Source organism: Suillus plorans, assembly GCF_016647745.1.
Source record: "Suillus plorans strain S12 chromosome Unknown HD556scaffold_4, whole genome shotgun sequence".
NCBI classification, from domain to species: Eukaryota; Fungi; Basidiomycota; class Agaricomycetes; order Boletales; family Suillaceae; genus Suillus; species Suillus plorans.
The window spans coordinates 643,100-663,861 of record NW_024537388.1 but is presented as its reverse complement, the minus strand read 5'-3'; the positions used below and the strand labels follow the sequence as shown (position 1 = coordinate 663,861).

The following is a 20,762-nucleotide window of genomic DNA, read 5'->3' as shown; positions in this document are numbered from 1 at the left end:
AAAGTTCAGGATGTATGAAATACGTCACTTCTCTGCTAATATACCTTACTAATGCAGAAGATGGTTATTAATACAGTGCTGGTCTGTTCTATATCAATCAAGGGTCGTGCTGGGCAGTGCAGGTCACTTGATGGACTTGTTCCTTGTTTGCTGCTTACTCCACTCCTTTTTGCGGACGGAAGCCGCGTTTCTGTTCCCGAATATGAATGCGGAGGTGCGCTTGTCAGCTCCAGTCTTCTTCGAGATCACAGATGGCCCCGCAAAAAGAAGCTGGAGACCCCAGATCGTGTTCGCATGTTTTAGTGATGATAAAATCATTGGAAACACGTACCGCCCATAGTCCGAATAACCCAATGAAAAATGACCCTAGAAAAATGAAGTTGCCAAGAGAGCCAACACCAGTCTTATTGTAAGAAAGCAATGCCAAAACAACTGAGGCGGAAGTGACGGGCACGAGGAGTGGATGGGAGTTCACATGTTGCACGGGCTGGAAATCGATAGGCGAAGTGTTTGGAATCTGTGAGTGCCGGCATCAGTAACATTCGGAGCATGCGGTTTCTTGCAAGACTTCTCACCGTTACTACCAGAGTGAGTGCGACTGCGCCCATCGTAACGCCAAGTAGTGCCGCGAGGAAGGATTCCAGGGGTGAGAGTATACTTCGTCCCCCTGACGGTTCTGTCATGAAGAGTAGAAACCTTGGGAACAGCGTCAAGATTGTAGCAAACACAATAAAGCTGGAGTGAAGGTTTCAATACAATAATCTCGAAGAGGTAGCAAGTTGGCATTACCAGGCCGCTGAGCTCCAAGCCCAGAGACATATTGCTCCGTCTTGGCGGCTGGAAAGGGATTCATCGACATTAGTCTCATCGTTTGAACACGCTGTACGTGTTCTGCTAGAAAAGTCTTCAAGTTCAATGTCGTTGGACATGAATGTTTGACGTGGACATGCAAGGTTCAAAAGAGTCCGTGTTACGTTGTATGTAAGATTAAACTTAACTTAATATATTACCAAATATAGTAGCATCCTCAAACAACTACACCTTGTCTCGTACAAATCTTAAAGCTACTTAAACAAAACTAAATTATAATTCTCCTTACGAGCTTAAATGAATGCCATCTGACAAGAAATCAATGACGTATTTTCAAGGCCGTAAAGATTTTTTTGTCATACTCGCAGTGTTTTCAAAATGTTGCGAAATTGAACAATGTGACATTCTGTGACTGATGCCGTAACCAATACCAATGCAACGTGGAACCAAACTCACGAGACCTCACGCGCACGCGCTTCAAATCTCGGGATGCGTATACAGGCGATTCTAAGCCTCCTTTCGTCCACGCATTATGTCCAGAATTACTTCAACGACACTCTCAATGTCCTCGACCACCTTGGCAGCATTTCCCCCTATCACCGTGCCCGTCATCACCATGCTTCAGAAATCGTTTCAGAACTCCCTATCGACTGTACCGTCGACCAAGTAATGCTTGTGAGTTGCAATTCTGCAGTAGATTTTGTATATACCAATCACGAGGTAGATGCACCGTCATGGCTCTCGTGGTCCCATTGGCGAGCAGAGATATATAGAGCGGCTGGTTCAAACACTCCATGACGCAACGGATGTTATCCAGAATGTAGAACTGCCTCACGAGCTCGAGTTTCTGAGAACAGGGTATAATTTCAGCCTGGCACCGCATAATTTGACTATACTTGGGCGCAAGGAACTTTTTGACCATGGAGTTGAGTGAGTCAAGTTCAATTTTATGTAAAGGCAATAATTATAATCACCCACAAGGTTCGCTTTGAAATACCCACACTTGACAACCGACATAATCCTATCTAGCGACTCAAGTCGAGTGGTCGAATCTGCACGTTGGTTTGCGTTGGGGTTTTTCGGACTGGATCCAGATGTTCGCATTGTGACTGTCAACAACAAAGATGATCCAGTTTCTTGGATCACTCCTGCACCAGGACCAGCCTGTCCCAAGTTCAACTACAGTTTTGGACAGAAGGCTACGCGGACGTGGAGCAAACATTATCTGCCTGTAATTACTGATCGCCTAAACATGCTTCTACCTGGTGTCGGGTTCACTGAAGACGATATTCATGGGGCTTTATTTGCTTGTGCCTATGATTTGGCTTCCCTTGATGCTTCTCCGTGGTGTGGCGTTTTTCGACCCGACGAACTGGTTAATTTCGAGTAAGACCGATTGATTAAACACGCATTGCTTTTTGATTATCATTATTATCGAGGTACGAAAGGGATATCTTAATGGACGCTTCGTGCGCCTATATGTTACCAGATAACATGGGCCCTCTCGTGGGGACGGTGTTTGTGAACAAGCTGATTGAGCGGTATGCACGTGTTCTACATTTCACCATAAAATAATTTCACATTTTTCACAGCTTCACAGATTCTCAAGGAGACAGCCGCCCATTATATCTTGAATTCGGGCACGATGTCACAATTTTGCTTGCTCTATCTGCTTTAGGCCTAGCAAAGTAAGCATCATAGTCATTCGTGGGGGCTTTTACGATGTGGATCTTCCAGGGATGACCCTCCCCTATCCCCCGACGAGCTACGTCTTGGGCGGAAGTTTCGGACATCTGAACTCACGCCATTTGCCGCCAATATGGTCTGGGAAAAATTCACATGCACAAGCTCGTCAGTACCACACTGTTTTAATGAATCCATGCTTGGAGTGCTTATACTTCTTCCAGATATGATGGACCCCAGATTCGCCTTATTTTAAACGATGCTACCATGCCCTTGACTATTTGCGGTCAAGGCATGGATCCCACACTTGGGACATGTTCCCTCGATACTTTCGTGAATGCGAACCATTACAGCACAAGCATTCGGTTCCGGGATGAGACCTGGAATGCGACTTGTGGGGTTTGAACCGACCAATGCAATAGACAATCTTGCCACTGCACTAAATATTTCTGTCCTGCAGAAGCCGCAGTTTAATTTCGGCGCAAGACAGTCTCTGAAGCCATAGCGACTTGCCCGAAATTCCTCGTTTCTTTGGGACTACTTTGTGGAATGGACGCTCGTTGATACTCGGGGAAAGGCCTATGTAGTAGCGGGCCGCCGCGCCGTGGGAGCCTTGTGTATCCATAGATAGTTTGGGGCAGGTATATGCCTTGGATCCAACCATTTCAAAAACGTCGACAGAATTAAGGGACATGATACTGAACGCGGGGTGCATGGTATGGGCGAGTCCTGCTGGTGTCAAGATTCTCGAAGTGGCCTTGTTGTACCCGTAGGATGCAGCCCTCTGTGAGCAATAGATAGTGACTTCGCGAATCGCTACGACGTTTGGAAAGAAGAAATCGTGCATGCTACATTGAAGCACACTAGTGTAAGGGTGCCTAGGTGATTGGGTATTGAATATATGGAGTTGTGACCACTGGTCAGGCTCTGAAAGTGGTGTCCGCTTTTTTCATGAATGATTGACTTTCCGTACGGTGCTGCCACGGAGCTCCACCGAACGCAGGTAATGCACGTACAAGTTACAACATACTTCGAATGGTACTAGGGACCTGTGGTCTCTGAGAGCCGAGAACGCTAACAGGTCATGCCATATCTCGGGACAGTACTCCAGGTGTGGGGAATGGCCGCTAACCGAGCCGAACTGGAATTCGGGATCTTCTCGCATCCGGGCAACATAATGGAATGGTGGTCGTAAGCCCAATATAAAGGAGACCTAGTCCCAGTGCACTGAATTAAAGACCTACTAGTATCCCCAGCGATGTTCATTCAGGGTATTCTAAACTGGCTGACCCTAGCATCTCTAACATTCAATTCACATAAACATGAAGATGAAGACCCTCTCAAGAGACTCGGAAACTTGACTCCGTACCGTGTAGCTCCTGCTTCTCACAAAGTCGAGGCAGAGTTACCTGGTGATTGCAGTGTCGATCGAGTAATGCTTGTATGACTGAGTTTCTCCTTGCGAAGCGCAAACATCTGACGCAGTTCAACAGTTGCACAGACATGGCTCTCGTGGACCTGCTGGCAGCGTAGAGGTGGCCCTGATTAACTCCCTCGTCCAAACGCTCAGGAATGGTCACGATGCTTTACAGGATGCTGATCTGCCCGAGAACTTGCGTTTCCTTCAGACTGGGAAGGGATATGAATCACATTTGGTTCCAGAAAACCTGACCATCATCGGGCGTGAGCAGCTCTTCTCCCATGGTGTGGAGTACGCTTATCCCTCCATCGCTTTTGTCGAGTTTGTACTAATGTGCCGTCCAGATTCGGGTTGAAGTATCCAAACTTCACCACGGAAACACTATTATCCAGCACTACACAAAGAGTGATTGACTCCATGTACTTTTTTGCTCAGGGACGTTTTGGTCGCGAAGCTGAGGACAAGGACCTACTTACAGTCAATGATATACCCGGTCCAGTGTCTTGGATCACTCCGTGGAATTCGTGCCCTGGCATTGACTGGCACTACGCATCTAAGGCAAGTAAACCGGGTTTTAATTCTTGTCTCATAACATATCACTTGCTCAGGTGGCCAATGAATGGAGCAACTCGTACCTCCCTAAAATCACCGAACGCTTGAATGTCCTTCTTCCTTACGGCGTTTCCTTCACTGACAATAACACGCACGGGGCTTTGTACGCATGCGCATATGACCTAGCTGCAGGGTATGAGTCACCGTGGTGCGATGTTTTCTATGAGGATGAACTTGCAGATTTTGAGTAAGGCTATTTGAACATCGTGACGCCGCGGCGCTGACATATTATACTTAGGTATGAACTGGATCTCACTATGGTCGCAAGTGTCGGATACCTGGTGCCCAATAATGCCGGACGTGTCATGGGAAGTGTCTTTGTTAATAAACTAATCAATAGGTATGTTCTAACGCATGTCAAGACTAGTCCTAACGACATGTGTGCTAGATTCTCCAACACTAGTGGGGAAGCCCAATCCCTCTATCTCGAATTCGGACACGATGCTACCATCATGGCTGCGATGGCTGCAATGGATCTCAACAAGTACATTTCCATGTTTATAGTCGGAGATTCCATTCCATATATTTATTTGCAGAGATGAACCCCAACTGTCTCCAGAAGAACTACGCCCGCACCGAAGGTTCCGAACATCGTACCAAACTCCCTTTGCTGCCCAGATGATCTGGGAAAGTTTCACTTGTAAAGAGTCGTAGGTCTTCTTTCGTCAGAGCTGTAATTTATCGACTCATTCACCGTCAAGATTCAATGGACCACAAATTCGACTGGTACTTAACGAAGAGACCTATCCCTTGCAGACTTGCGCAGAAACCAAGAAAGATAGCCGATTTGGGACTTGCTCGCTGGATGCATTCACAAGAGCCAATAAATTCAGTACCGATATCGAGTTCAACGATGATACGTGGCAAGCAGCCTGCGGTGCCAGGACGAACGTGTACCAATCCTTGAATCATCAGCAGTCATTTGGATACTTGCTTCATTGATTTTCTGCCTGCTTCGTGTAACAATGACATAATTTTTTCACCTTGCCCATGATTGCGAAATTTTGATACCTAAGCAAATTGAAGGGAATTGGCAGCACACCACTGAGGTAGCTCAAGCAGGGACGGAACCCATATTCCTATACATTAAGGCTCCCCAATGCGATGTTGGCCAGGGACGACGAAGTCATCTCTCTCTCCGCTCAGCGGGTACCGCACCGCCCTTGATTCCCACATGAACCCTTTTCAATGGGTATTCGGTGCGCCGCCAAGGAGACATACTCTGAACGTCAGAGGAACAAAAGACTGCGCAAAAAAGTTCGAAATCTCATTGGCTCACTCCCATAAATTATGCGTCCTTCCGCCTGAAGGCGATTCTTTGTTACATCTAAACAGTATAATGGGCATTGAAAAGTAACAAATAACACAACAAGAAGTAACACAATAACATATCATGACCAACCCGAATCTTGACCCCAACTTGCGGTATTCTGTATCATAGCGGCTCGTTGAGGGTTCATTCCAGGAGGGATACCAGGTACTGGTGGACCTGAATATGCGGGGGTTTGGTAACCAAACGATGCCTGAGGAGGGGGTATATTAAAGCTGGAGCTCGGAGCGCCTGGTCCAAAGCTCGGAACTCCTATCCCGGGAGCAGGCGTCTGGCCGCCGTAGGGATTAGGTGTCCGAGCGGCTTGACGAATGGACATGTGCCCAGGGGCTGGGTGGGCGGGAGTTCGAGCAGGTGTGCGTGCACCGGCACCTGCATATGGTGTTTTCCCTCCAGCAGCAGAACCAGCTAAATTTTGGGATTGATGTAGATGCCTAGACAAGGGTCAGCTAAAAATTGCTTGGAAGAAAGCGCTCAAGCTCACCGGACTTTGAAGGCATCGCAAAGCTCAGGAACACCAGCTACTGCGGCATCAAATAGACAATAAGATTCGGGCATAACTCGGACAGGCTGCGATACAATTAAGCATGAGATACACACAAGTAACGCCTGCTTACCCATGTCTGAACGGTGGAGTTCTTGTTAGCAAGGAAGCACAAGTTGAAGTGGCCAGGCTTTCTCCGGTTCAAGGTGAAGCCATATATACTCTTTGCAGGATTGGCCGCAACGAAGTTTTTCAAAAACAGATCTGGAATACGAATATTAATCCCAGGCATTCAAATATAGGGCCTTTAGCGTACGAAGTTCATCTTCAGAGCCGTGCTTGAATTTTTCGTGAGCCATCAACTCCTCCACTTTACGGGCGGTCGCCTGAACGTGATTAACAATCAATTCATCTAGATCAGCATATTGATGCTTTTCGTCGACGATGAGTAAATTTCCTCCTTGACCTGTATTAATTTCGGTAACGTCTGTGGTGGGATGAGAGTGAAGTCGACTTCCAATGATTAATGTACGTACCGATATGCTGATAAAGCTTGTCGTCAACCTTCCAAGTTACAGCGAGGTGATCAACGCCTTTGGAAGATGGGCGAATTACAACATCGCCACGCTGTTGCTTGTCAAGGTAGTTCTCAGCCTGGGTGGCATTGAAGTTGTGGAAATTGGGATGTTTGACTACTCTCCTCGTCCGATCAATCTCTGCGCGTTTTTTACGAGCCTGCATCTCCGAATCCCGTTCAAACTGTGGAAGGTTCCATTGATCGTCTCGTTTGACAGATCGGAAAAGGCCATCGCCCGCACGAAGATCAGACTGACGAACGGACACTTTAACAAAGAACTGGTCTGCAGGTAAATCCAGCTTGACATCGACGATGACACCTGGTATAGTTTGTCCTTTCTTAACGACATCCTTGGGGGCTATGTTGCCTTCTTCAGTAAGGTACCCGATATCAATGACGCCCTCGATACCGGAATCCAAACGAATATGGACGAGAGTTTGCTCAAGGCGGACCACCATGATCGAAACAATAAGACCCATACGGAGGGTTCGAGGAGTCTCTCCACTGAGCATCGTGAGAACATCCCATGGCCCTAGAGAAGGAAAAGGAGCCCTTTGTTCGGAGAATGGTTTCAGCAGCTCCTCCCGAATGACATTCAATGTATGACGTTTACGGTCTTCATTCGCCTCATACATGCTGACGGCAAACTCGTCGAGGTTAAGTTCGTTCAACTTTTTTTCGTTGTCAACATCCTGCATGATGACTGAGACAACATGAGAAGGATGTTCATCATGAATGTCTTCTTCATCCAACTCCAGGGCATCAGTTGCCATTTTGCGGGCCAATTCATAATCCTCGGGGTGGATACGAGTATCATCAAGGGGATCTTGAACGTCATCGTCAGCATGTCGATTCTTGGAAAGCTTGACTTCAGGATCCCGTGAGATGCGCAGGAATCCAGCGGCATTAAGGAAAATTTTGGTCGTTAACAATGATGACTTGATGAATTGGTCACGATTTATCAGATTTCCACCCTATTGGCGGCACGTGAGTAAGTCCAAATAAAAAAAAAACAGTGTGAATTGACCATGGCAGAAATCTTCTTGACTAAAACCTGGGCTTTTCGTGGGCCGAGTCCGCAGACGAAAGGCAATAAATGCTGATAGTAGGAGTCGTTGACAGCGCGGTTGATATCAACTCCAACTTTATTCGTGACGTCAACCAGAGTTCGCTCCAGAGCTGAGAGTAACTTCTCCTTGGGAATCTACACACAGATCAGCATCAGTCTAGAAGGCTGCAGCCGTTACATACCAGGTGCTGATCTTCATCCTCAAGGGGAATGGCCGTAATGTCGTGTCCAAGCGCGGAGTACTCGTTCAACGGACTCTGAACATACCGAGCAAGTCCAACACAATATTTGGCAACAGGCGACAGTGCACTGAATTCCTCCGCGGCTCGTTTGCTGTGTTGGTACATACGAGCAACTTCATCACGGACGTACATCACAGGAATGTTGAACGCCTGTTCGTTTGCTTCCTTGGGAGCCTCTGAAACTCCCCAGCCATCCGCACCATTTGCTGTTGAATCCGAATTTGATGGCTCTCCTTTAATAAGAGCCCTAACCTTCGATGACAGCTTGGTCGTAGCCATGCTCAAGCCACCCATGACAATAACGTCGGGACGTCTCCGCTTCAAAAGATCTGTGAACTCGTCCAGGTAATCACGATCAACAAGATTGTCAATTTTTGTATGCTCGCGCAGTCTCCCTGCCTCGTCTAGGAAAACCAAGGTGATGGCATCCTTTTGAGGGTCCCCCTTGCCCCAAGATACGGCAAGTACAGACGCAGTGTCACCAGGTTTCATTTCGGGAGTGATATATGGAGCCACGTCAATGCGCTGAGAATGTGTCAATGACAGATCAATAGTAAGAGTGAAAAAGCACCTCTCTCAAAACGTTGCCACAGTGCGCTGCGAGTGTGTCTTCTACTTCCTCTCGAAGCCATTCCCGCGCCCACTTAACACCCACAGGTATGAGGTGTTGTTCAAGGGCCTCTTGGACGACACGTGATCGCTCTTCATTCCAAGCTCTGGCAGTATCACTATAACTGTCAGATGCGAAGGCATCGTTGAGTCTACGCTCGAACTTCGACTTTGCCTCGTTGGTAAGGAATGTTGATACGGTGACCAAGAGCTCAGCTTCTGCCGCAAGGATATGAAGAAACTGTGGTGTGTCCATCATCTGCGTAATACTCTTGTGATGAAGGTACTTGAAATTCTGATGCAGAAAAAGTTGAGTAGGCGCTCGACCAAAAGTCGGCAGTACTCACAAAGTATGGATGGTGCTCATCGATCTTAGTCATTCCCCTCTCTGTTGGCAGTACAGAGATCAAAGCATCAGTCTTGAAAAGATCACGCATTGCTTGACGCAACAAAGGATCTTTGCCAAGTTCTGTTGCAAGAATCATCCGAGCACGACGCAGTACCTCTTCAGCGGGTTGTGTCACAACGGCATCCGGATCTGTAAACTGCTCCGCAAATGCAACGGGATTCAGCTCCTGATCATCGACGAAATGCGCGTTCTCTTGTGCAACGAAGTTGTAAACCACCTCGTGTGGTTTAATACCGAAGCCCTATAATACGGCAAAACATGAACGCATGCGGGTAACTCAGAAGGGGATTGGCGTACATCAGCAAGTTTAGAAACTATACTCTTCTTGGCTACCTCGTACGCAGATATGCGGCTGGGAGCCTTTCGCTTTCTGGTTTCCGCTTGATCGTCGTCGTCGTGGAACTGGAAGTCAAAGGCATCCTGCTTCTTGAGTTTATACCTCATGGTCAACCATTCGGTTGCATCAGTGACGACCTCCACACTGTCAATTTTTGGCCTAATTGTCTGCTCAAAATACTCGTCCTCGACATTCAGGCGCGCATACGACAAGGCTAGGGCGTTCCTCCTTTGAGCTAAAGACCGATATTTTTGGCCAAGTGCATATATGCGCCAGAGTTCGGCGAGGCTGATAAGCTGAACCCGAGTGCGCATTTCTTGAGGGTTGAAATACGAGATGTAGTCCCGTTTGTGAGTCCAAATATACGGGACTTCGAACTCCTGGACGAAAAGAAGACGAAGAGCATACGTCACGGCCATGACCAAAGGCTCGCGATACATGTTGTACGGGCCTTCCGGACTAAAGAAATCTCTTGTTTTTCGAGGGGATAGTCGGACGGTAACCCACATTGCTGCATCGTCCAAATCAGCTTCAGTAAGGTTCTGGTGAAGGGATAGCGTCGATGATTGAGAAAGTGACGAAGTTGCTAATTGCATGCGCTCTGGTATATCTTGCGCCCGAATCAGATCATCATCCTCAGTCAACATACGTGCACGGATCTCTGACGGTTCGAATACCTAATGAAAGAGAGTAAATATGTTCCACAGGAGGAGTTGGATGAGTATACGTACGTCTTGATATCTCATCTCCGGCTTGAGACGCTCTTCCTCGAAATCCATTTCATCGTCACCCATCAATGCCCAATCATAGTCATGGCCGTCTCCGAAGACACCATGTATTTCGTCCCATGCCCTGAATTTGCACCCACTATGAATGGTGTAACCCAAGGAATTGACATTTGACTTACATATCGTCGATGCCAGCTAGCTCAGGACGAGAGCCAATAGCTCTCCGCCTCTCCCTCTCTCGCTTCTTCCTCTCTCTTCGTCTTTCCTCACGTTCCTGCTCATCCATAGCACCAGCACCTTCGTCTTCATCTTCGTAGTCGATGAAATCGTCCATGTCTTCCTCATCATCACGTCCACCTCCAGCGCGCTCATCATCCCAAATCCGCTGAATATCCTGGACTTGCGGCAGGTCCTCATCATCTAAGTCATCTTCTGACGATTCCACAACTGGTTTGCGCTTAGAGGTCGATGGAGCGGGTGGAGAACCACCTTCTGGCCCGCGTCGTAAGCGAGTCAGTCGATTCCTGAATGAAGTGCCTGTGTTTTCCTCTAGCAGCTCAAGGTCATCTTCTTCCAAGGCCTCCTCCTCGTCTGAGAAAATACTTAGAACATTGTATTAATAAGCCCAATTCATATGCTTACCGCGTCTCCGATGTCTCCTCTTACGCCGCTTCCTTCGTCGATGCCTTGCCTCGTCATCGTCTTCCTCCTCGTCCTCATCTTCGTCTACAATAAAGCCTTCCCTGATTCTTCTCGCCTCTTCCTCGTCTTCCTCCGCTTCCTCAGAGCTATCGTCCGAAATGACCTGGGGATCTGCCATAGTGGCATCCCCTTCCCCTTCTTCCTCTTGAACAGAGGCCATTGTCTCATCGTCCTCGATGACACGGTCAACAGGATCTGCTGAAGGCGAAGACATGATGGTTCATGAGCAAGACGTGCTCAATTTACGCGGACTTCGCCGCGCCACATGCTGTTACGTAATACAAAGCATTAATGCCGAAAGTCAATCCTAGCCAAGCCCACCGGGGGTTGTACATCGTCGTCACTAGGTCCCCCGACCTGTTTCGAGCCTCCAGGACAAGTAAGGTATGTATATGGTCACTAGTAACGAAGCTGAGATGCCAAACTTGAAGCCCTGGCAGCAATCCGGCGGTACTTATTAATTACCTGCCACACATGACGCCAACACCGATTCCAGAAGACCACGAGCATGATCCATTCATGCGTCAGGCATTAGAGCAGGCTGCCTTCTGCGAACCTGTACAGACAGCATTCTGTGTAGGATGCGTCCTTGTGGCGCGTTTTCCAGACTCAGAACCAATTGTGTTGTCCAAGGGTTTCTCGAGGGAATTACCAGGGAACACTCATGCGGAGGCAAATGCTTTGGCCAAGTTTGAGAGTCTCACTTCCCCGCAGCTGCAATCTCTCGTTTCTCCATGGCCATTGGAAGCAGTACCTGTCGTAGAAGACCTTCTTCCTCTCGTAGACGTTTATACCACTCTTGAACCATGCTCAGTCAGAACATCGGGCCTGTCTGCCTGCGCTGACGCCCTCATTCGCGCCAGAATCAGACGTTGCATTATAGGTGTACAAGAGCCAGATGACTTTGTCAAATGTGAGGGTGCACGAAAGATGAAGGATGCCGGTATCGAGGTTATCTGGTACGGCGGCTTAGAGCAAGAATGCTTAGACGCTGCCCGCAGAGGTCATCACGCCTAGTCTAGTATTGTGAGTACTTGAGTACTGTCTATTACATTGATATAGTCCTCATGTTGACAGGAGCACTCTCCCAATGGCCTCCAACTATCTCTGACCAGTAATCAATAACTTTCCTGGCGAGTTGCGTGTCCATGATAGCTGGGGCACTCTCGATCGACATCGTTATTGTATCCTCCAAAGGGTGTACAATAATTTCAACCATAACATCGTCCTAAATCGCAATTTAGCGTGGTCTCCAGGCGAGAAATATGACATGAATCTGACCTGTATAAGATTCGACGTAGGGATCCAGTCGACAGTTTTCGGATCGGATTCTGAGACGTCTTCCGGTACCGTGTAGGCAATCTGTATGTGAGAGTTAGATCTCGAGCAATCTCGCTTGGGACACCACTGACATCTACCGATCCGAACAGTCCGGCCTCCTCATCGTCTGATGCCAAGGGCCTAATCAAGTTGACAAACACATTGCACAATGGTGCACCCGTGCCTCCTATCCACTGGTCAATCATTTGAAGATCCGTCTGCTGGACGACAGGAGTGCGCAACCGTAGGTCGTCTTGAATGCTACGAGCAACATCTATGATGCTGTTGCTTCCGAGACGAGTGTGCATTGGCAGCACGTTCATGCATGGGAAAGCCAATCTGTCAATATCTTTGACAGGCCCTGTTCGACCTGCGTGCCATAATCCAAATGTCACTTGCTCTGGCGACATATAGGAAGATTGGATGTATGCCCAGCATGCCAGCAAAACGCTCTGTAGCGACACGCCATGCACCCGAGCGCGCTGTTCAAGGGTGGATGCCCCATGCACTACATCCTTCGCGATAACGATAGTTCGAGGGATGATCTCATCCCGAACTACGAGAGCTTTGAGCTGGGGAAAATATGCTGGCCGGAAAGAGGGTGAGAAGGTGGACCGCCAATATTCTTCCTGCTTCTGGAGATTTTCTGGCGTTGGTGCAAATGTTGACATGAACGCTTCATAATCTGACGTGACCGACGAGGGTTGTCCAAGGTAGATGTGGGAGAGGTCCTCGATCAAAAGCCCAAGACTCCAGGCATCGTATTGGAAATGATGCATTCTAATCAATAAATATTGGTTGTGCAAGCCATTCAAAAGCAGTCCGTAGGCCTGAGGTCCATCAGTTGGAGCTGGGTGAGAGATGATCATGTTCATCCGCGCCTGCAGGTTATCCGTGTTGTCGGCCGAATCATCAAATGGCTCAACGGCAAATGAGCTTTCCATTTTGTCGGTACTGAAGGTCGCTATATGGACGTCCGAATGAGACTTTGTGGAGACGAATGTTGACCTGAGAATGGGATGTCGGGAAATGAACTCTGTCCACGAGCTACGTAGTCGTTCAGGATCGATTTTCTGGGTCATTCTCCAGGCGAACACATGTTGAAATCGCGCATAATGACTTCTTTGCCAAGCGCAAATGAGCCATTTCATGCCAGAGGTCGCCCGAGCAATCGTGAGGTCTCCGCGCCGGTCGGATGGGAATCTGTCAGCGAAAGCTTGGAAATCGATCTCAGGGGCTATATAATCCAGTCGCGGTGGATGGGTCTTTGGCTGTGTTTCCACTTCGACTACCCTGGCAGCCAAATCACCGATTGTACGGCAAGCGATAATATCCGCAATGCTCAACGCGATTCCTGCTTCCCTACATTTTGCACTGAGCTGAATCGCTGTGATCGAGTCAATCCCAATAGCTGCAATTGGTCTGTCCGGGTCCAGCTTGTCGGCAGAACATTTGGCGACAGAAGTTAGGACATTGACTAACGCAGGAGGTAAATGGTCTATTCCTCTGCGGGGTGCGATGCTGGCCGTCGATACATTGCTATGGAGGGGAAGCTTTCTGCCGTCAAAGGGAAGATCTGCGACAGCCTTAGCATTCGGTTGGGAGATAATAGTACCGAGGAAGGCCTCAAGCCGCGACATTTCATGATCCAAAGACTCCGGATCCATGATATTTGACATGCAAGCCAACGTCACAGAAAATCCATCATCCATTTCGTGAAACTCGCAGTTCAATGGATACTAAAGTAGCCCAATTAGTAGAGGTATACAGAAGTGGCGAAGTATGTACCTGGATGTTGGCTTCAGACTCGTCTGGATTGAGCAAACTCCATAAAGGACTTGAAGATTTGGATTTTAGAGGTTGAAACACAAATATGCTGTCCCATAGTTCAAAGAGCCCCGTCTCTGATTGTATGTCACGAAGTGAAGCGTGTTGCCACTCTAACGCGGCCAAGTTATGTGCATGGATAGAACGCAACAAGTCCCTATTTGTCGTGGTTTCGCCGATACGAACACGACACGGTATAGTGTTCTACACCCCGCATAGTCAGTGCATGTAAGCCTGCCCCTCGGTTAAAATACGTACCAACATGGGTCCAATAACGTCTTCGTAGCCTGGAAAAGAGCGTCCAGAGACAACGTGCCCGAACATTATATCCCAGGAAGACACTTTTGATGAGATGAACTTTGACCAAGCCGCCTGCCCCAAACACTGAAGAGTAACACCCGCACCACTGGCAGCCGTCTTCAGGACATTGTGGTCCAGCTTCAATCGACGAGAATAGACGACCGAGGAAGGCTGTGTACTAGACTCCGCGCGAGGTAGTGGAACAGGACGAAAATCTTGCAGATGTTGGACCCAAAAGGGAATGCTTTGATGTTCTTCCCGTAGTATCAAAGGAAGCACGTCATAGAATTGAGGAATTTTCGTGGAAGAATGGGCTTGATACGCCCGCTCCAACTCTTCGAGCAGCGCTCCAATGGAAATACCATCATATATAGCATGATGCATGGCAATTGCAAGGGAATAGTTCTTGGTCCCAGCGTCTTCCTGCTGTTCGACCAAACAAAAAGCCAATGAAGGCTTGAACGTTCCCTGCTCTGATACGCTCGTTGATGCGGTGACAGTTTTGATCATCGCATCTAGAGATTCTCCAGCGTGCAGGTGGACCTCGATCCAAACCATGGGCGCATCAGAATGCGAAACTTGTGCCCATTTCCCCAGGTCGACGATGTAATGGAATGTTGTCCTGAAGATGTCAAAGCTCGTGACAATGGATTGACAAGCTTGCCGAAGACGGGCGTGCTCCACGGAAGATGCCAGCTTGAACATGAATACATGATTATAGAGCAAGCCTGAGGAGATAACCGTCTGATGAAGCAGCATATCAGTAACTACACTCAAAGAAGAAGAGTTATTTGTTACCTGTGATAACATCCCTGCCTGCAAAGCGGTCGTTGGAAGTATCCTGGCTTCATCGCGATCAGAAAACCGACAGGTGGCGACGTCAAAATGGGACTCCAGTATACGACATTGTTCTTGAAATAGATTCCGGGCTTCCAACTCCAACTGTGCACGACTAACATCTTGAAGTAGCATCGGTAAGGACTCTAGTTCAGCCAGACATGCGGACTTCATAAGTTCTGCTGCAGTTACATGGTATCCTTCTTCCTTGAGTGCTCGCGAAAGCCCCACCGACCTGATGGAATCGAGGCCCAGGGCAATAAATGATGTTCTCGACCACAGCCGTTGGGGATCAACACCCAAAAACTCAGCTATGATCTTCCTCACGGAGTGCAGGGCTACACTGATGCCCCTTTCCCCATTAGAATCGCGTGTGCCATTAGCGGTATTGACCGGTGGTGTGGATTCCGCTCGATTGACTTGGGACTTTTGTGGAACAGTGACATGGGGCACTCCAGAGGTCACGACACCGCGAGCCTCAGACTCAAATTGAAGAAGCATCGATTCAATATCGGCAGCCTGGGATCCGTCATCATAGAAGGCTGCCTGAAGAATGAGCTGATCTGTTGAGACATCCACTACAACTTCCACAGACAGGAAGAACTGGATGATGGTGGCTAAGGCTAAGCATGATGAAGTATGAGACAGAAAACTCACGTCAGGTTGAGGCAATTCACTTCGCACGACATCAAAAAGCTCGTACGCAGGCTGGTCTTTGTACATGACCGAGAAAAGAATGTCGAATAAACCAGCACCCGGTCTAACCCATTTCTGCACCTGCCCAAGAGGAACATTTTCGAACGGAATCGCAGTAATGATGTCATCCTGAACTTGACGAAGACAATCGGGGTTGTTGAGGTTGACGCGCATAGGGACAAGAGATAGCAGAGGGATGAGGGCGTCACCCATACCCTCGACAGGTGCTAACCTACCCGATCTAATGATCTAAGCTGCACAGTCAGTGATGCTCAGCTCAAGCACGGTAGGGCTTACCCCAAAGATTAAGTCGTCGGACAGGCACAAACGGTTTGCGAGAATCGAAGCAAATGTGCAAGTCAACGCGGCCTGCAATGTAACTTGGCAATGGGCAAGCATTTGTTGGAAGTATGAAAGCGGCGTATCAAGAGTTATGGAGATCCGTTTAGGAGAAGCTGATTGGGTTGCATCCATCAAATTGCGGTAAGACCAGTTAAAATCACGAAGAGTCGACGTCCAATACTCTCGAGCAGGAGTCAGGTCCCGAAACGTTGTGTGTTCCAATATTTGATTGGGAGGGGTTAGATTCTGAAGCGGCTGGTCAAGATATGCGTCCTCGACGTACTTCAGTATGCGAGGCAGAGAAATAGCGTCGAACAATGCGTGATGAATGGATAGTACAATGTAAGTGCCGTAGGATTGGTGGTAGAGCCGAAGACGAACGGGCGGTACAGAAGTGATGAGGGTGTTGATTTCCACAGAAACTCTCGTGGCTTCTTCATCAAAGAAATGGTTGGCAAAAGTTTCACTGTCGCTCGCTGCAACGGAAGACTCCTCCCAATGAAGGTGACAGGTTGCACGCGACAAAAGCACCTGGACCAGGGTCTTGCCAAAGAAAAATACAGTCCTATTATGATATCATGAGAGAAATTCGGAGACAGGGTAATGTTCAAACCTTAGAATATCGATATCTGCCACTGCTTTCTCCCAGGCGCTATGCAATTGCGGTATAGAGACATCATCTCGAACTCGCATTACGAGATGCTGTACACACATCGTTGGCGCGCTCTCAGAACGATACAGAACACCCTCTTGGATAGGATAAGAAGGAAGAACACGCTCTATGTTGAGATGCGGCATTTTCTTCCGGATTTCTGGCATCCATAGTGACGAGAAGTTGTCGATATCCGGTACATCTGCTCCTGGTCGCGAAACAACGAGATCTCCCAATCGACTAGACAGACCCCGAACGGTGGGAGACTTCATGATTTCTGCGACTGTTATGTTGATATTGAAGGCCCTCCTGAGTATGGATGCAAACCGCGCAAGTGACAATGAGTCCATTCCAAGCGCGAATAAGCTAGTGTGCACACCAACAGGTCCACCGGAGCTCGCAATCGCAAAGCTTTCTCTCAAGAGCTCTAGTATCCGTTCCTCGAGGTCAGAAGCAGGGCTATCGCTGTCTGGGTCGTCAACGTAGCCAGTAGGGTCTTGGAGTCCGATCAGTTCGTTAAAATCTAGTCTTGAAAAGATGGAGGCCAAGACTTTGATGTCCGCTTTGCCGTTAGCACTGAGGGGAAGCCAACTGAGGGCTATTATATGGGCAGGTCGCATATAACTGGCGAGTTCCTTTTCACAGGCATCACGCAAAACGTGCAACAGGTCCCTTCCGGACTTCACTAGTCCAGGCCTAGAGCCGCCCCGTCTCGTAGTAATTGATACTCCTGTGTCCCAGGAAATGAAAGAGACTAGCTGCGGTGAGCTGCCACCTCCAATCTCCGGATGGGTCCCAAGAATGGTCCCAACATCAAGGTTGAACTGCAGGCAGGACCGAGCAGCTCGCTGAAGCACAGCGGATATCCCTTCCGCCTCGATGCGCACTCCGCGTAGCTTGATCTGAGTATCGATTCTGCCAATGATTTCCAATGTATCATCAGGCATCATTCGCGCTAGATCCCCTGTGCGATATGCCCAAGAACCTTTCTGCGGCCATTCAATGAATACTTTATCTGTTAGATCCGGACGTCCATGGTAACCGCGCCCGACAAGGGGGCCACCAACGACGAGCTCTCCGACGGCTCCCCGCGGCAATATATCGAGATGTTGATCAACGACATAAGCCGCAACATTGCTGAAGGCTCGTCCAACGTTGCCTTTGGGTGTGTTGCTATCCATAAAACGAGCACAACATCCAATGGTCACCTCGCTGGGCCTGGGGGACGTGGTGAGAAAGAGATTGGCGGTAGGAGGGAATTAGTCAATTACCCGTAGAAGTTCGCAAGTCTGACTTTGGGATGATCCGCCCACTTTTCTAGAATCTATCATTCGCCTTTCAGGATCCGTAGGGCATTGAGATGTAAGACCCTCACTGTGTCACTAATTTTCTCTCCACCACTGCCGATGAATCGCAATTTCGAGCCACCCATCGCTTCGTCTTCTTGAATAGTGCCCATGGTCGCGTCAATCAGGCTGGGCACGATTCCAACGTGCGTGATGCCCAAAAGACTGATATAATATGGAAGGTTCTCCAACAGTATTCCGCGTGGCGCAGAAATCATCAACATGCCCAGAGAGAGAGGCACAAGGGTCTCCGAGAGATGTACGTCAAACGCAACAGCTATGGTTCAGAGCCCAAGTTAGGAGAATACATGAGGGGGAAAGATTGTTCCTACAGGCAACGCCGAGATACCTTCCATCTCGAATATTGTCCATATGGACAGCAGCGGAGAAGGAGCTTAACGCTAGTATCGCTTCAGCGAGACCTTCATGGGTGAGAAGACAGCCTTTTGGAGTGCCAGTGGTGCCTAAATCAGTTGTTAGATTCACTGGATATAAATGAAATGTCTGATGTTGTTTACCAGATGTGTAGAGCATATACGCCAGATTGTTTGGAAGTGCGACATCTAGATCGGCTGTAGTCATTGCCTGTATGTCTCGCGAGATATGATCATCGTCAAGATCGAGGACATTGCCCCCGTATATCTCAGGAGAGTGCCTATGAGACTCCAAAATGACAAATCTAGCACCCGAGTCCTTTGCGATGTATGACTTCCTTTCGTCCGGAAGCTCGGGATCAATCTTCGCATCAAGTCAGCGCATATAAGGATGATAATTTCTTGATACCAACCGGAACATAACAACCTCCGGCACGCAAAATTCCAAACAAGACTATGTGAAACAGCGTGTTGCGATCCATGCACACAGCAACCCTGTCCTCGGGCTTCAACTGCTGAGATATGAGGTATCGACCTAGTTTGTTGGCTTGGACATGTAGATCGCCATATGACAATGTTTCGGGAACGAGATTGTCTCTAGGTCCTGCTGCTAAATTAGGGTACCAACACACTGCTAGTGCATTGGGATCGACTTGGACGTATGGGAGGATGAAGTCTGTGGCAATGGTAACAGGACGGATATGTTGGTAAACGGACGCACGAGCCTCAGAGCAAAGACACTGGACAGCAGACGCAACATTAGCTGGGTAGGAAGGAGGTGATGAGATCTTTGAGATGGGATTTTGAGCTGCGTGCACCGACGAAACCACAATCTGGGAAAGTAACTGATCGGCTACGGCAGGGTGTACAAGGCGCGATGATGTCCAGACAGACAACAAAGCTGCCGAAGGATTGAACAAAAGCAAAGGAGATCCAAGAAGGTCGTCGGGGATGTATGCGTTCTCTGGTCGAGAGTCATCAAGGACGAAGAGAGCAGTAAACGGTGATTGGTCCTCGTTCAAGCCGAGCTCAGTTTTCAACTCAGACTCTGTGATATTTGGACCCGCGATTCTATCCAGTGAATGACGAGCCTCGTCCACTAGATCTCCCCAAACCGTTTCGGTATTCCAACAGAAACGACAGGGGAGAATTGTGCCTGCTGATAGAATGCCGACCAAGATGTCCGAGGATGCACAGTACAAGCCCAATATGTTACAAAACGAGGCAAGGAGTAGGGCAGCGGATCCTGGTATGTCTATACCGCAGTCCTGGAAAGCCACCAAGTCGAGAGATGCTGACTTGAGGTAGGTAGTAGAACGATCATGAACGCGACTATCAGAAAGGTCTGGAAACGCGAGATGCTGGTAACCTGTTAGAAGCGCGTGGACATCCAAGTCCATCTCTTAGTCTGTGATAAGACGTCAGTAAGTGATTGAAACATGCACTGAGTTGACTGGCCTACCTTGGCGGTAGTGAATGAGTGAGAACAAAGTTATGAAGGTCTACTATTTAGCAAGCAGCTCGAAGTAGCCAGCACAAGTAGAAGAATGAGTTCAGACGGTGTTAAAACCTGGTATTACAATGCTAACCTTTGAGGTATACTTATATTGTGAACTTTGCGATAACGAAGATGCGGGGGATGTAAGAATAGGATAGTGGGCCGATACCGGTGACTCATCAAGGCGACAGATGATCATAGGATTGCGATAAACCGTTGCGTACTCCCTAGTTTGTATCAAATGGAAAGTCGATGATAGGTTCCCTTGGACTCCCACGAAGTCACGGTGAGCTCGAGGAGGTTGACCGCAAATTGACTATTTCCGCTTACGGGAGAAATTAGGCCGCCGATCGCGTAATCCCAAGCTTGACTCTCGCCCACCAATTAAATAGGATGATTACTTGTGCCTCATCCATGTCACGCTGCTCATTACCTTTATTCAGTCTCATCTTCTACCACTGTGGACGCGAGTACCTACCGAGTTCGGATTCTTGCTGCCCTGCTATGTGTCAAGTTTATTCTTTGCGTTACAGGCCGTCTATCGTCAAGGTTCCGTCC

General features: G+C 48.4%; 6 protein-coding genes across 6 annotated transcripts; 3 read left to right on the top strand and 3 right to left on the bottom strand.

Annotated features, from left to right (window-relative positions):
• Positions 1–123: 123 nt before the first annotated feature.
• On the bottom strand, positions 124–929 carry HD556DRAFT_1437534 (uncharacterized protein; the record flags this gene model as incomplete). The annotated part of the gene is made up of 4 exons (XM_041305710.1): positions 124–270; positions 332–517; positions 576–735; positions 790–929. 4 exons carry the CDS (start codon positions 927–929, stop codon positions 124–126), a joined length of 633 nt encoding a protein of 210 aa, XP_041166132.1.
• A 311-nt stretch (positions 930–1,240) lies between these two features.
• HD556DRAFT_1330275 (phosphoglycerate mutase-like protein) lies at positions 1,241–3,169 on the top strand. Its single transcript, XM_041301713.1, has 7 exons — positions 1,241–1,485; positions 1,535–1,740; positions 1,792–2,196; positions 2,250–2,351; positions 2,403–2,498; positions 2,548–2,661; positions 2,718–3,169. Exons 1-7 carry the CDS (start codon positions 1,300–1,302, stop codon positions 2,896–2,898), a joined length of 1,290 nt encoding a protein of 429 aa, XP_041166131.1. The 5' UTR covers positions 1,241–1,299; the 3' UTR covers positions 2,899–3,169.
• Positions 3,170–3,433: 264 nt separating this feature from the next.
• On the top strand, positions 3,434–5,513 carry HD556DRAFT_1330265 (phosphoglycerate mutase-like protein). Its single transcript, XM_041301712.1, has 9 exons — positions 3,434–3,684; positions 3,741–3,934; positions 3,987–4,204; positions 4,258–4,471; positions 4,522–4,712; positions 4,764–4,865; positions 4,914–5,009; positions 5,062–5,175; positions 5,227–5,513. Exons 2-9 carry the CDS (start codon positions 3,752–3,754, stop codon positions 5,465–5,467), a joined length of 1,359 nt encoding a protein of 452 aa, XP_041166130.1. The 5' UTR covers positions 3,434–3,684; positions 3,741–3,751; the 3' UTR covers positions 5,468–5,513.
• An 821-nt stretch (positions 5,514–6,334) lies between these two features.
• Positions 6,335–11,130, bottom strand: HD556DRAFT_1484113 (SH2 domain-containing protein; the record flags this gene model as incomplete). Its single annotated transcript, XM_041308674.1, has 12 exons — positions 6,335–6,425; positions 6,473–6,603; positions 6,656–6,826; positions 6,876–7,890; positions 7,944–8,120; positions 8,168–8,752; positions 8,799–9,131; positions 9,184–9,486; positions 9,543–10,259; positions 10,314–10,434; positions 10,490–10,901; positions 10,953–11,130. The coding sequence occupies 12 exons, from the start codon at positions 11,128–11,130 to the stop codon at positions 6,336–6,338; spliced, it is 4,233 nt and encodes a 1,410-aa protein (XP_041166129.1).
• Positions 11,131–11,347: 217 nt separating this feature from the next.
• On the top strand, positions 11,348–12,153 carry HD556DRAFT_608676 (cytidine deaminase-like protein). The gene is made up of 3 exons (XM_041311076.1): positions 11,348–11,396; positions 11,512–12,038; positions 12,093–12,153. Exon 2 carries the CDS (start codon positions 11,532–11,534, stop codon positions 12,027–12,029), a length of 498 nt encoding a protein of 165 aa, XP_041166128.1. The 5' UTR covers positions 11,348–11,396; positions 11,512–11,531; the 3' UTR covers positions 12,030–12,038; positions 12,093–12,153.
• HD556DRAFT_608125 (uncharacterized protein) lies at positions 12,045–20,534 on the bottom strand. Its single transcript, XM_041311075.1, has 15 exons — positions 20,169–20,534; positions 19,120–20,114; positions 18,851–19,070; positions 18,665–18,796; positions 18,362–18,609; positions 18,258–18,310; positions 16,948–18,204; positions 16,290–16,899; positions 15,954–16,241; positions 15,258–15,899; positions 14,418–15,203; positions 14,121–14,363; positions 12,425–14,071; positions 12,294–12,374; positions 12,045–12,240 (listed from the first exon to the last, which is right to left on the bottom strand). Exons 2-15 carry the CDS (start codon positions 20,104–20,106, stop codon positions 12,061–12,063), a joined length of 7,374 nt encoding a protein of 2,457 aa, XP_041166127.1. The 5' UTR covers positions 20,107–20,114; positions 20,169–20,534; the 3' UTR covers positions 12,045–12,060.
• Between the last annotated feature and the right edge of the window lie 228 nt (positions 20,535–20,762).